A 13132-nucleotide genomic window follows, 5' to 3' on the forward strand; every position below is an offset into this window, starting at 1 on the left:
CTACCTTTGTAGTGCCCTTGTAATGTAACAGTCCCACATGTCATGATATTGTAGAAGGTTTTAAAAATTGTGCGCCTTGCCCTCTGGGTTGAAAAGCATGGCAAAAAAAAACAGAGCACGCAACACACAGATGTACAAAAAGAAAATGAAATAAACTGACTGTCAACTCTTTGTCACTGTCTTGTTATGATAAATAAGTAATTAATGTGGCTTGTTACATGTCCACAGTAACATTTGTTTCTGATATGAAAGCTAAATAAGAGATTTCAGTGGTTGATATTTACTTTTTGCAGACAGTAGGCATTTCATTTCTCTTTGTAATGCAGCACATGACAAGCCATGATTGTTATTCATTGAGTTTATATTTCATTTATATTTATATGGAAATAAACAACCTCAGTCGCTACCAAGTATTCCAAGACACATTTTTTACTTCAAAGCAACAACACTAATCCCCAAATCCTTTCTCTGATTTTACGCTTTATTAATCCTGTTAATAATCCTTTTAGGAGCTTTCATACTTCCTCTGCATTGACATTGTGTGAAGGAAGAAATATTTTATAGGATCCTAAATTTCCAGAGATGATTTTAATTATCTTAACAGTGGCTGCTTAGAAGCCTGTTGTTTTTATTTGGTAATTCTGAAGTTTGTTTTTCTGTTAGTTGAGAACAAACGGACAAAACACAAATACAAGTAGTGATGAAATGAAGTGCTGAAGTGTGGGCGACAGCTCAGCTGCTGATATTGTGCACTTTTTATTTCTTTCTTCAAATTCCGTATCATGTGAAGGCCTTCATTTAACACATAGGATGAAAATAACATGGTTGTCAAATTACTGTGATATGTTTTTCAAGAATAACTTAGTTTGACATCTGCGGTTGCCTTCTTATATTGCGCAAACTAATGTTTTCAATCAAATTAGAATTACACGCCAAGTTTCAAACGATTATAATGAAAACTGACCTTAAGCGGTTTTAACAGTTTTATACTCTTGCAGCATTACTGGTAAAGAATCAGAATGGACACTCTTCAGAACAAGGCAGGAGCAGTAGTATTTACAATGAAATACTGGTATACTGGTTAATTCCATCTTTATCCAATCACAGCGTACACCTTCACATTCTATCTTTTTGTATGTATAAAGTCAAAGACAGCTGTTTGGCCCTTATTAGGGATCATCTGCGTAGTATCTAGGCATTGCTAACTTTTAACAGTGGTATAGGGTCCAACCGCTGTCTGTAGCTTCAAACTTTGACTTCATATGTGCAAAACAATGGAATGAGACAAGAGTCACAAGGCAGTTTTATGTCCTGCATAGTGATTGGTTGAAAAGCTAATGACTATGTACTGTATATAGTGTACACATAATTCATTGCATCTACTGTATCTGTTTTGCCTTCCTACTTTTTTCCTCTCCATTTTTTACTGTTTACTTTTTTTTCTTGTAGTACATGCAAAGGAGTTTGTTTTTTGTGATTCATAACTAGTGGAGACAGATCTTTATTGGCTTTTAGTTGAGCTGTTTAAATTAGATCTGTATGGTCATTGTTCTGCATAACAAGGTTAGCCATTATAATCTACTGGATGAAGTCAGGCTTGTTTTATACAATAGTCTCTATCAATGTGGGACAGAAAACTGATGGAATCAACTGGACTGATTTTGGTCATTGATCCTGTGAGGTACAGTATGAGTACTCCACAGAAAAGAGCACATACTGTAGTTACTGTGAAAATCCACTTTTTAAAGGCTTGACTCAGCCTTTGCTTGCTTTATTTTTTATGGACTCTGAGCTGTGTATTATTTAGTATCTGTGACTCCTGGTGCTCTGCTTAAATGGATAGATACAAAAAGAGTTTCCTTTGTTTGCCCTAAGGCCATTGTTATCAGATTTAAAATCCCCACCAGATTTTTAAAATAGTCAAGTCACAGGTCGTAGGCAATAACACATATGACTGCTCACGATCTAGTGGGTTTTCCATTTCATGCCACCTCTTTTACCGGAACTTTTCTCTTTTCAAGTCACATGGAAATTATTTCTTCAAATATTACTTCTTCTAATCAAAATTGCCTCTTCAGAGGGAATGTCATATTTTCTTTTTTTTATCAAGAGGGCTCCATAAGCAGTCCAGCTTTGACTTACTGCCTGAACAGAGACAAGAGCCTAGAACAATACGCTGTAGCAGGATAAAGGATAAAGGATGTCTGTGTTTTTTTTTTAAATCAGGTACTGTATAAAAGAAAAACTGAACAAGGGGAAAATCAGAGGGAATGATGAAGTATTCTGTTAGATTCATCAAGTGCATCTATTTACCTGTCCACTTTTTGTAGCTTTCATGAACAAAAAATTATTTTCAGTATGACACATGTATCTCCGAATAGTTGTAAAAAGAAACAACACAGCACACTATATGCTTATTCTAGTAATCTTTATATAGAACCTTATTTATGACTCATCTCCACAATGCAATTTAATTACATTAAAACAACACAAAAATATTTAGAGGCATGTGAATACACAATTTAATATAAGAAATTAAGCATAGAACATTATTGTTTTAAAGTGAATTAAAAGTCATGACTGCCTTTTCACTGAGTGGGAGATCATTCCACACGCTTGGAGCAACAGAACAGAGAGCTCAGCCTCCCAAGGCTCGGGGCCTTGTTTTGGGAACTGAAAGAAAGTCCAAAGACTGTAAGCAATATGTAGGTGTAGAAGGTGATAACAGTTCATTGATGTAGTCTGAAGCCAAAACATGGAATTGAACCCTTTGGAGCCAATGCAAGGAAGCTAAGATGGGAGTACTATACTAATGTATTTTAGTTTCAATTAAGATGCAAGAAGCTGGGTTCTGAACATACTGTACTGTATTCCAACTGGAGAGCATGTTTGGACACAGCAGCAAACACTGAACTACCATAATCAAACCTGGAAAAGACAAGGGCAGACATTAGCTTCTCTGCAACACACTGAGAGATGGGTGCATTACAAAGATGTTCAAAGGAATCCTTCACAACATTGTGACCATATGGCTCAGAAGGAAGACTTGGATAAAATATGAACCTTCGATTTCTTACCTGAGTTCATGGACTAGAATTGTTATGGAGCAAATGAGGACTGACACACCAATGATCTTAGTTTGGATCATCTTGCTGAAGATGCACAGTAATAAAAGTTTGATCAGAAGCAGAGTAAAGAAGACATAGGGGAGTTCAGGGAGCAGTTGGTATTTTGTAGATTGTGGGCTCATGCTGACATGTCATATTGGATAGACATACAGTACTGTATGTCTTGCAAAAGTGAAGTCCACATTTTCTTGAGCCAAGGCAATGCTTTAGGGGCAGGTTCTACTGTGGACAAGGCTCCTAGATGGTAACAAGTCAGACTTTAGACTCTTTAGAAGGAATTATGACAAATCCTCTTCACCCTCACTACTCCTTGACTTCTGGTGAAACACAAGTGTGCTGGCTTCAGGATGTAGCCCCTGAACAATCCTCACCCAAAGGAAAAAGGAATGTTTTTGTAAAGTCTTTGTTTTGCCTTTTTATTTCCTTGTGTGCAGTCTTTCATTGACTATGATACAGTACGTAAATGGAAGGCAGAGCAATCAGAAGCACTTAATGAGCCCTTAGGGGCAGTTACAAGAACAATCTAATTTGATTTAAGAAACACACTGAAATAACAGAGTGTTTTGTAAATGTTCTGTGGTTAACAATGTACTTCTTCTCTTCTGTGATGCTCCTTGAACCAGATATATGTAACACCCTCTACAGACATTTCAAATTAAACTTTTGAAATTAATTGCTTTCTCTCACAAGACCGTAAAATTCATAATGCGTGTAGCTCATTTCTATATACAGCAAGGTACTGTATGTTTTCATTTAAAATCTTTTGATTAACTATGCAGTCCCTCACTAGCGTGTCAGTGTGAACGATAACACATGCCTTATGTCCATGTAATTTTGTAAACAGGCCTTTAAATTATATACATTTTTCACATTCCTCTTTACTTTTACAGAAGTCCTTACATTGTATTCAGTTCATTAATATCCACTTGACAGTACTTGGATCACTTCACATGACATGAGCTGAAACGTTTGCCTTATGTTTGCCATCAGGTGGAATCCACTTACTGTATGTACTGCTTTGGGGCTATTTAGTTATATCTTATGCATTATTTATTATTGGCATTGCCAACTAAATAAATCATTCAGGTTCTTGCAAAGTCTTTTTCTTACCAATCAGCTGGATAGATGCCCTTGGTTAGGCTCTGTAGTAATAGACCACACTGTCTCTAAATGAAGAAATTGATCGGGGTTGATAGCTGTTAGTATATTGCTTAGCATCCACACACAGATTTATCCAGGTAAATAAATAAACAGTTGCAGAGTGTGTCACAGCACCTGGAGGCCAGCTGGAGGGAGGTTCGTTTTTTGAGTAATTGAGAAGCATGCATTTCTCCAATTCCTCCATCCAGTTTGGGTAATTTTTTTTATTTAACTGCAGTACCCTTCCATTGGAATTGTCAAGTTCCAAAAGTTTAATTTTTTAGCACTTACAGTACAGTGCACCCTTTGAAACAGACTCTGTAATGACAAATACATGATACAAATAATAATGATTATTTTTTGTTATTTAGGTTTGTCTCTTTTTTACATGTTATTATTAGTTGCACATAAAACTGTCATAAAATGGAATTTCTTATTTCAATTGATTATGTTAAATTACGTGTTGAAACTTGTTTTATATCCAATATCTCTGAGGGACTCATTGATTTATAAGTTGTTTTTGATCTACCGAACACTAACAGAATGGTTGTTATAAAGCTTTGAAAATATATATATTTTTATGCAGGAACATTTATTTTAATAATCCACCCAGCTTTCTTTTAATGGAATAATGTGTTAAAAGACTGCCAAGACACGTCTCAGTCTTGATTAGATTAAATGAAGTGATTGTTTGTCATGGTAGTTTTAGAATTAAAAGTATTTCATATATAAAAATAGTTACTTTATTGAAACATTTCATTACACAGATACTTTTCTCTCCCTGCAACGAGAGCAAAAAAAGCAAAGGCCTGGTGTTAAAATCAGTTGAAATATAATAATGAACTTTAAAAAGTGAGTGTTTTGCTAAAGTAATTTATGTACTTGTAAAAAACGAAATGTCAAGATGGAGCAAGCCTAGTTATATGCTGATTTTTGTGCAGTTAATCAACTTTTGTTATTTTTTTTCTTTGGACTTTTGAGTGTTGAATGTTTTGAACATTGAATGTTTCCATGACTACCAGCTATCTATTTTTTTTGCCCTCAGAATGTCATTATATTTCTTTGTTTTATTTCTTTATTCTTCCTCAGCAGAAGCTCATTTCAACAGTGACAAAAGGAGGATAGATGCTCTCAGAGTAGAACTACAGGATCACTTGCATCACGCCTCCCCAATAACCATCAAATAAATTAGATGAAAACCTTTGGCCTCTCCAAACAAGCAGTTCATTAGAAAACATAACCTTAAGAGACATAAGATAAAAATAATTAAATAATTAAAAAGAGATTTTTAGATTTTTTTATTGGAAGAGAAAGAGCTACCTTGAGAGTACAATAGCAGAAAGGGTTGACATTAGATGCCTGCTCTGAGAAGACTGAGCCTGATTGTTATATAATGTCAGAGACTTGCAGTCTGCTGTAGAATTGTACTGGTTGCCTCTGCAGTTCTCTCGTGTTCTTTCTTTAAGTAAACCATGCAGAACATCTTACTTTATGTGATTGGCAAAGGGACAGCACAAATTCCAAAATACGTTTCACCTTGGGTACGCTCCAGGCAATGGAAGGAGCATTGTGAACAAGCTCAATTTTCCACTACTTTGGCTGCCCCTAGTGTGTTGGTAATTCCTGAAGGCTTCGGTCCCCAGTTCTCTCTGTCTTTCATCTCTGATGAATGTCAAAACAGCAAATGAGTCTGTACACACAATACTGGGCCATTATTACAGCTCCTGTGACTCTTTTAATTTGGTTGTGTGCTGCTCAAGTTCATCAGTAAGCCAGCTGACTCCAGTCCTCTAGAAGCTGCCCGAAGACATTAAGCTATGATTAAATGTTTAGCAGCTATCCAGTGCAAAGAGTTTGGCTCATGCAATGGCCTTTTCAGACTGATGCCTTTAAAAAAAATGTAATATCACTATCATGTTCAGCAGAGCATGAAATATTTTAGCTATGGCTAGCTAGTTATTTATGCAGGGAATCAATGTTTCACTTTCCAGGTCATATATTATTTTGTAAATTTTATGAGTGTTTTTGCTTTCAACTGAGACATTGAATTTCTGGCAATCCTGCCTCCTTGTAGGTTTTTACTTTGCAGTGTTGTTAACCATTTTTTAAATAATACTTTCAAGTAAAAACGACTTTCAATAGTTTTTATGAAGAATTAAAAATGTTTCTGTCTCTGATAAAGTACATGGTACATGCTAATTGAATTATCCAATTAATCAAGACATTATTGTTAACAGCTCTGTTTCACATGACAGAGGAAAGGCTGTAATTCTTGCAGAAGCTCTTGGCCATACTTTCTTCAGGTTAATTACCGTTTCTCTCTAACAGGGCTGGATTGGTATCTGACCCGAGTGGAGCTCAGGGTCACGGATGTTAATGATAATGCCCCTGAATGGTCCATGGTGCCCTCACCATTCCTGGCTGTGGTCTCTCCAGAGGCCCGGTCTGGCACAGTCGTCTATAAGCTCTTCGCTCGTGATGGAGACGAGGGCACCAATGGAGAGGTGGAATACTTCCTGGCAGATGGTAAGACCCTCACTGTCATTCTACCTGAGCTAATCTCTGGACTCCAAAGTTCCTGGTTTTCTTTCGATCTGAAGACGTCCCACCATTTCAATTCCCCAGCTGCATTTGTACGAGTCCAGTACAGCAGAAACTATGAAGAAATCTTTAAAAAATGACTTTGAAAACTATTCATGAGCTAGGGGGTGTTGTTACATACAGCCTCAGCAACCACAATGTGGTTAGAGTTAGAGTTAAGTCTAATGCTTTGAACCACTAAACGGGACTTCTTGTGTTGAGGAGCTGTTCCTGAGGACACTGGCAGGATTGAGTGGACAAGGGGTTCAGTAGAAGCGGGTGAACTATTTTGAGTTTCTTGGTTGCAGGCGGAGACGGGCGTTTTGATGTGGACAGGAAGAGCGGCCTGATAAGAACGTCGGGGCTGCCCCTGCAGAGGGACAGGGAGTATCTTCTGAACGTGTTCGCGGCTGACAAGCTGGGCAGCAGGGGCCCCCCGGCCGTGGTGTCTATTGTAGCTGGTCCCAGAGCCCCTCAATTTTCCAACGCATCTTACTCCATCTCCATCCCCGAGAACACTCCTGAGGGCCAGCCGTGAGTGCGCCGAGACACACACACATGCACGCGCACACACACACACAAGTCGCAAGGGTCGAAGCACAGCTTTGTGGAACTGAAGGCAAATCAGTGCTCATTTGCTTGAGTGAAGTGAGATGTCACAACATCTAAATGTTTTTGCTTTGTTTATCCAATGCTTTCCTAGGGTGCTTTTGGGCACAGCTTATTGTCCTTTAGTGGAGCTGCTTTGAGCATCTAATGTTTGAACACTGCAAACAGTAAGTGTACTTCATTAGGTCATTTTAATAGGCAGGATGCAGTAAGTTGTTTCAAGTTCTCAGACACCTAATGGTGGTTACTTCACCGAGGTTATATTTTTAATCACACTACTCACTACTGTTATTTTTGGGAATAATGACAGTAGTCAAACAGTGCTTTGTTTAATTGTACTTTATTCATGCAGAAAGATAATTAAGCTTATTTTGTGACTTGCAGTTATGTGAGCCAAATATTCTGCATCCTGTCAAGTTAGTTATCCATTTGTAGGAGACATTGCATTTCGTCTGTGCATTTTGCTTGCAAAGCTCAACACTAAATACATTACTACTGTATGTAGTTTTACTGTAGTATTTCACAATAACTATAAAGCAGATCACACAGAGAAGCAGAAGGGAATATTGAGTTTATGCTGAAAGACATGTTGCTCCCTACTACATTTAAGCTTCTTCTCCAACGTCCCCCAAAGGCAATAAATAGTCAGAGATCTGGAGAGCAGCCAGTTGGGAGAAGGATGTGTTTGGAGCGCAGGCTTATATTCTTGACAGATGAATGGGTGCCTGTAGGTTACTGCTCTTTGCTGATTACTCTCCACCCTGGGATTACTTCCTATGTGTGTTTTATCTGTGAATCAAATTCCTTTAACAGGTCTCCAGGAATGTTGTTTGCTAGGTTTTTTAGAGCTTTGGCTCCAATTAAATCATACAAAAGCAAGCAAACAAAAGAAATGTTGAAATACGTCACAGTCTCTTAAGGAAACAACTTAACTAATTTGCTTGAAGTGTCATATTATATCAGGAGAAATCAATGTAAGTACTCACTAGGTTCCCACTGTTTCTTTTCTGTGCAATGAGCACATGATCTCTCCTCTTGGCTGAAGTGGTGTTGGGAAGGTAAATCCCTTTTTCGCTTAGGGAAAGGCTAGATTAGATGCCTTTAATAGGTTTAAGAAGTTAGGCTCTCGATGGGGTCATGATCATAAAATAATGGATTCACTAATAAATATGACTCTGGTGTTCAAAAGTGCCCATAACAAGTATCAATGTAAAGTTTATCAGAAAGTGTAAAACAAACTTGGATGTCTTGTACACTCAAAAGGCTTGTGCTGGATAGCTCACAGTGGCCTCAGAATTTTCTCGTACTTTCCTGTGCAGATTCCTGGCGACAACTGCTGTGTCCTTCCAGAAACAACCCCTCGGCTACAGCCTCCTCATCAACCCCAGCAGTCTGTTCAGCATCCAGCAGGACACGGGTGAGATCAGCCTGACACGCACTATCGACTTTGAGAGCGACCAGCACCGATACTTGCTGCTTGTTCGGGCCAGCGAGAACCAGGACACTCTCAGCAGTGCTGCAGAGGTATGTTAACCACCGGCAGGGTATCCTATGACACAGTTCTTTTCTGACTTGCTTGCAGTGAAGTAAAACTCACTGCATTATGACAGGACTCCCCAGTAGCGTATTTAGACCATTAAAGTAACTATTTACAGATTGATGTTGTTTTGTGCAGTGGCATTAACTTATTAAATAATGGCAGGACCTTTCTACAGTGTAGGTCCAATGGCTTTACAGAGCATCTTTTGAATTAATAGCTGAGAAACAGCACTTAATATGTCTAAGACAGGAAGGACTAGGAAATGAAACAGTGGACAGTGAAATACCAGTATGCCATAATGAGCCCTGTTGAATTCATTTTAGACTTTAAAACAGATCCATAGGTATCTCTGAAATCTGTCTAGTATATAAGCATGCTATCTCAGATATGCACAGTGCCTCATGATTCTTTTGAAAAGACAGTAATAGAAGGGCTGGCAGACTGACATGTCTACACACCATTGTCAGAACACTCAGACACTTGGGTATGGTCTTTCATGAGGTTGAATTTCCCAGATGTTGGCAGCATTATTTGTTTTTTATAAAGTCCACTTGATAAGCTTTACTTATCTTCCATTTTATCTCTGTTTATTAGTGCTGCTATGCATTTGTTATCTTTTAATCTAGAAAGCTGGTGCTATATTTCCTGTATTTGTGCATGTCCCTGTAGGATCTCATAATGACACAGCTGTTATTATCCTACACACCACAATACATTGCCAGTAGATGCACAATACCTAAATGTATTTGTTATCTGTTCATGTCCTACCTCTGTGCTTTTTGACTAAGGATTCAAAATATTATGTTGTGTAGACATTTCATTGACTATCTCTGAAGTGTTAGAGGATTTGTTTAAGAAAGGAAAGTCTAGCCACATTGTGACAGTGTTTACCCCAACACACCTACCATGACCACCACCCTAGCAGATAACTGGACAGTAGTGTTACATAGAAAACTCAAGTATTCTTATCACACATCTCATGCCTACTGCCCACGCCACCCTTACTTGGGGTTAATAAAGGATGTCAGAGCAAAGCCATTATTCCAGCACTTCTCAACCAATTTGCTGTTCACAGATAACCAAAGGAAGAAAAAGAAATGAGTCTTTTGCTTTGACACTCCGAGAAACAGCTATGAGCTCTGATGAACTGGATTTGCCAAATAAGCACTTTGTGAAGAAGTCTGTCATAATGATTTGTTTTTCACACAGAAGTGCGTGGAGTCTGTGGATAAAAGAATTGGTAGCCCGATTCACAATGTGAGATTCCTGTTCTGTTGCTATGTGTCTTGACTGGAAATAATGAGAGTGTCTGGGAAAGGGGCTTTTTATGGGAACTCTGAAGTGCGACAGAAGCCTGAGAGAGAGAGTACAGTACTTTAAAAATACAGTATTTATCTTTCTCTTTCGTTGACCCAAACCCTGAAACAGTAGCAGCAGAAGCTCTAGAATGGGTGATGTTAGCAATGAAAGGGCAATCTGGCAAAAGCAGCTGTTATTACATGTACCAAATCCTCTGACAAAATGCCAGAGACAAATATTGCTTGAAAATCCCCACCTCTAGACTCTCTGGATGAGGATAATTATAAACATTAATACTCCTGATACCGTCATCTCCTCTGTTTTTTTTTCTCTAGGTTCTCGTGGTGATAACTGATGAAAATGACTGTGTCCCCGAATTTCTGCAGTCCATCTACAGCAAAGACAGTGTCCCTGAAACTGTAACCACGGCAACCTCACTGCTGCAAGGTGAATAACTAAAACCTCCAAATGTTACTGTACGTTTAAAAGACATTCAATAAAAGTGCACAGGATTTAGGTTTGCAGCTCTGCAAAACATCTTTTAACTTTGAATTCAGACATTTTATTCAATATCAGTCCTTGCTCCCCTCAGTGTTATAATATTGAGAAGTCTGAGATTTAGGGGAAGTTTTTTCAACAAGCAGGGAGATGCATTGTTTGTACAGTTGGGAGAAACATGTCTGTTCTCTCACTTTCTTCTGCACAAACCTTGAAAATCAATCAAGAGTTCAAAGAAGCAGCAGCCTTCATGAGCAGCAAAGGCAGCAGAGGGCCCTGCTCGCAGGAGAGAAGTCATTTCAAATGATTTTTCTTTCAAGCAGCTGGAAGGGGTACATGATCAAACCCCTTTATTAGAGTGTCTCCACCGGGTGCAGACATTTGCAGTCACTCTCACAAAGTTGTTTTCCTGTCTTAAGAGAAGGTGACTAAATTTGAGCCAGATCACTTTGTCATTTACAATTGGCTGAGACGGCTATAATATGCTCATAACTTTAACTGTGCCAAAGAAAGACAGCAGGCCAATCACAAGGCAAAGTATGCTGAAAGATAAATTGATAAACCCGGAAAAAAATGCCACTTGCCTAAACTTGGAATAAAGTTCTTTATTTGCATTTTCATATCCTGGAAAGGAGGCACGTAGCGATGCAAAATAAGAGTTCAATTTCTCTGAACAGTATGTGTCAAACCTAGCTCAACAGTGACGATCTTCTGGCCACAGTTTATGTGCATGTCTGACTTCCTTTTGTTGTAGTGTCTGCCAAGGACTGTGACTCCGGGTTGAACGCTGAGCTCTCCTATTACACACTGAGTCCAGATTTCACTGTCTCTGCCCACGGGACCATCTTCCCCGCCAGACAGTTGGACTACGAGAGGCTCAACCACCTGTATGAGTTTGTTGTCATGGCGGTGGACAAGGGCGACGTTCCCAGAACAGGGACAGCCACTGTCAGGATCCGCATGTCCAACGTCAATGATGAGCCCCCAGAGTTTTCTCAGAATGTGTGAGTACGAGGAATAAAATCACCTCACTAGTGCTAGTGATACTTACGAGATGCAGGATCTTCCAATCCAACCTAGCACAGTGACTACATTTTTATGGATTTGATTGTATTTCAGTCATACTGTTAATAATGTCAAGGCTGCGATTCAGATTCTACCAAATGAGGGAGAGGAGGGCTTAAAAGCGCCTGACCACCGCATATGACAGCTTTCTTTAAGGATGCACTAAAATACTCTTCTTGTCATCGTTTTCCAACCTGATGAGTATTCTCTGCCACTTCCCTCATCTCAGCTGCTTGCTCTCTTTATATGAGCTTCATGACTCTCATGTGCAGCTCAGGAGGCTTTTGCAGCTGTTGCTTTATGGATTAATAAAATCCCTAAAATGTGAGCTTTGAAACAAAGGCATGCAGAAAATACAGTGTGCCTTGAACATCAACCGTCTTATTTTTTATGATATAATTCAATTACATATTTGCTTTAGTTAAGGTTTTTCCCCCCCTCTTTAGCATTGCACTGGCTCTTGACTTCTTTAATCGGCCCATTTTCTGCCAAATTGGTGAGGCAGGCTCGATCAGCCATGTGTTTTTTTTGTGTCCTGGGGAAATTCAAAGATGGATTTACAGGGCTCTGCGAGAAAGCTCTGCGTGGTTGACATACTGCCCTGGGGGTCACTAGAGAAGATCTGAAATTGAAGAAGCAAACAATGAAAACCTTCAGGGTTAAATTGAGCGGTGAATTCTCTATGTACCACTGATTTCTTGTAAGGCTTTTTCATTAGTGAATTTATTATTTGGTACTTTTGTGTGGGGTGAGGTCTACACTATTTTGGTATTGCTGATATGCAGTAGGTAATTCAGGAAACTTCTTTATGTGTGACAGTAATTGATCGACTATTGTCAGAATGACTGACTGTAATGGGAGAGTTTAATAGGCAAGCATATCTGACATACTGTACATAAAGTCTAAATAAAATGATGCTTGTCACTCAATCTCTCATGTATATCAACCCTGAAAATACATGTCATACATTTAAATTGCATTGGCCAGAGAAGAATATTATTATCCATTTTTGTTAATCCAAAAATAAATCCCTCCCCCCCTCCCCCACACAGTCCCCCCAACATATCTAAACTGCGTTCCTTTGTAAGAAAAAGAAGTAAATAGTTTACATATATATACAATAATCAACAAGCACCAGGTAAAGCAAAAAATGAAACAAAACTAAACAGTAACAGAAAATGCTGGGGCAATTGTAGGTGCTGGTGTAGGTAAGAAAGAAGTCCTTATGATTTCAGTTGTAAATAATTGCTGCAATTCTAGAGCCGTGTGGTGA

The 13132-nt window shown here is 38.7% G+C and overlaps 1 protein-coding gene across 1 annotated transcript in view; it reads left to right on the top strand.

Annotated features, from left to right (window-relative positions):
- LOC102684035 (neural-cadherin) overlaps positions 1–13132 on the top strand; it is a 95579-nt gene that overhangs the window by 25329 nt on the left and 57118 nt on the right. The window contains exons 2-6 of the mRNA XM_006641387.3: positions 6597–6794; positions 7157–7382; positions 8777–8981; positions 10632–10743; positions 11549–11798. Coding sequence (XP_006641450.3) covers positions 6597–6794; positions 7157–7382; positions 8777–8981; positions 10632–10743; positions 11549–11798 — 991 coding nt within the window. The remainder of the gene's footprint in view (positions 1–6596; positions 6795–7156; positions 7383–8776; positions 8982–10631; positions 10744–11548; positions 11799–13132) is intronic.

Source organism: Lepisosteus oculatus, chromosome 20, assembly GCF_040954835.1.
Source record: "Lepisosteus oculatus isolate fLepOcu1 chromosome 20, fLepOcu1.hap2, whole genome shotgun sequence".
Classification (NCBI taxonomy): Eukaryota; Metazoa; Chordata; class Actinopteri; order Semionotiformes; family Lepisosteidae; genus Lepisosteus; species Lepisosteus oculatus.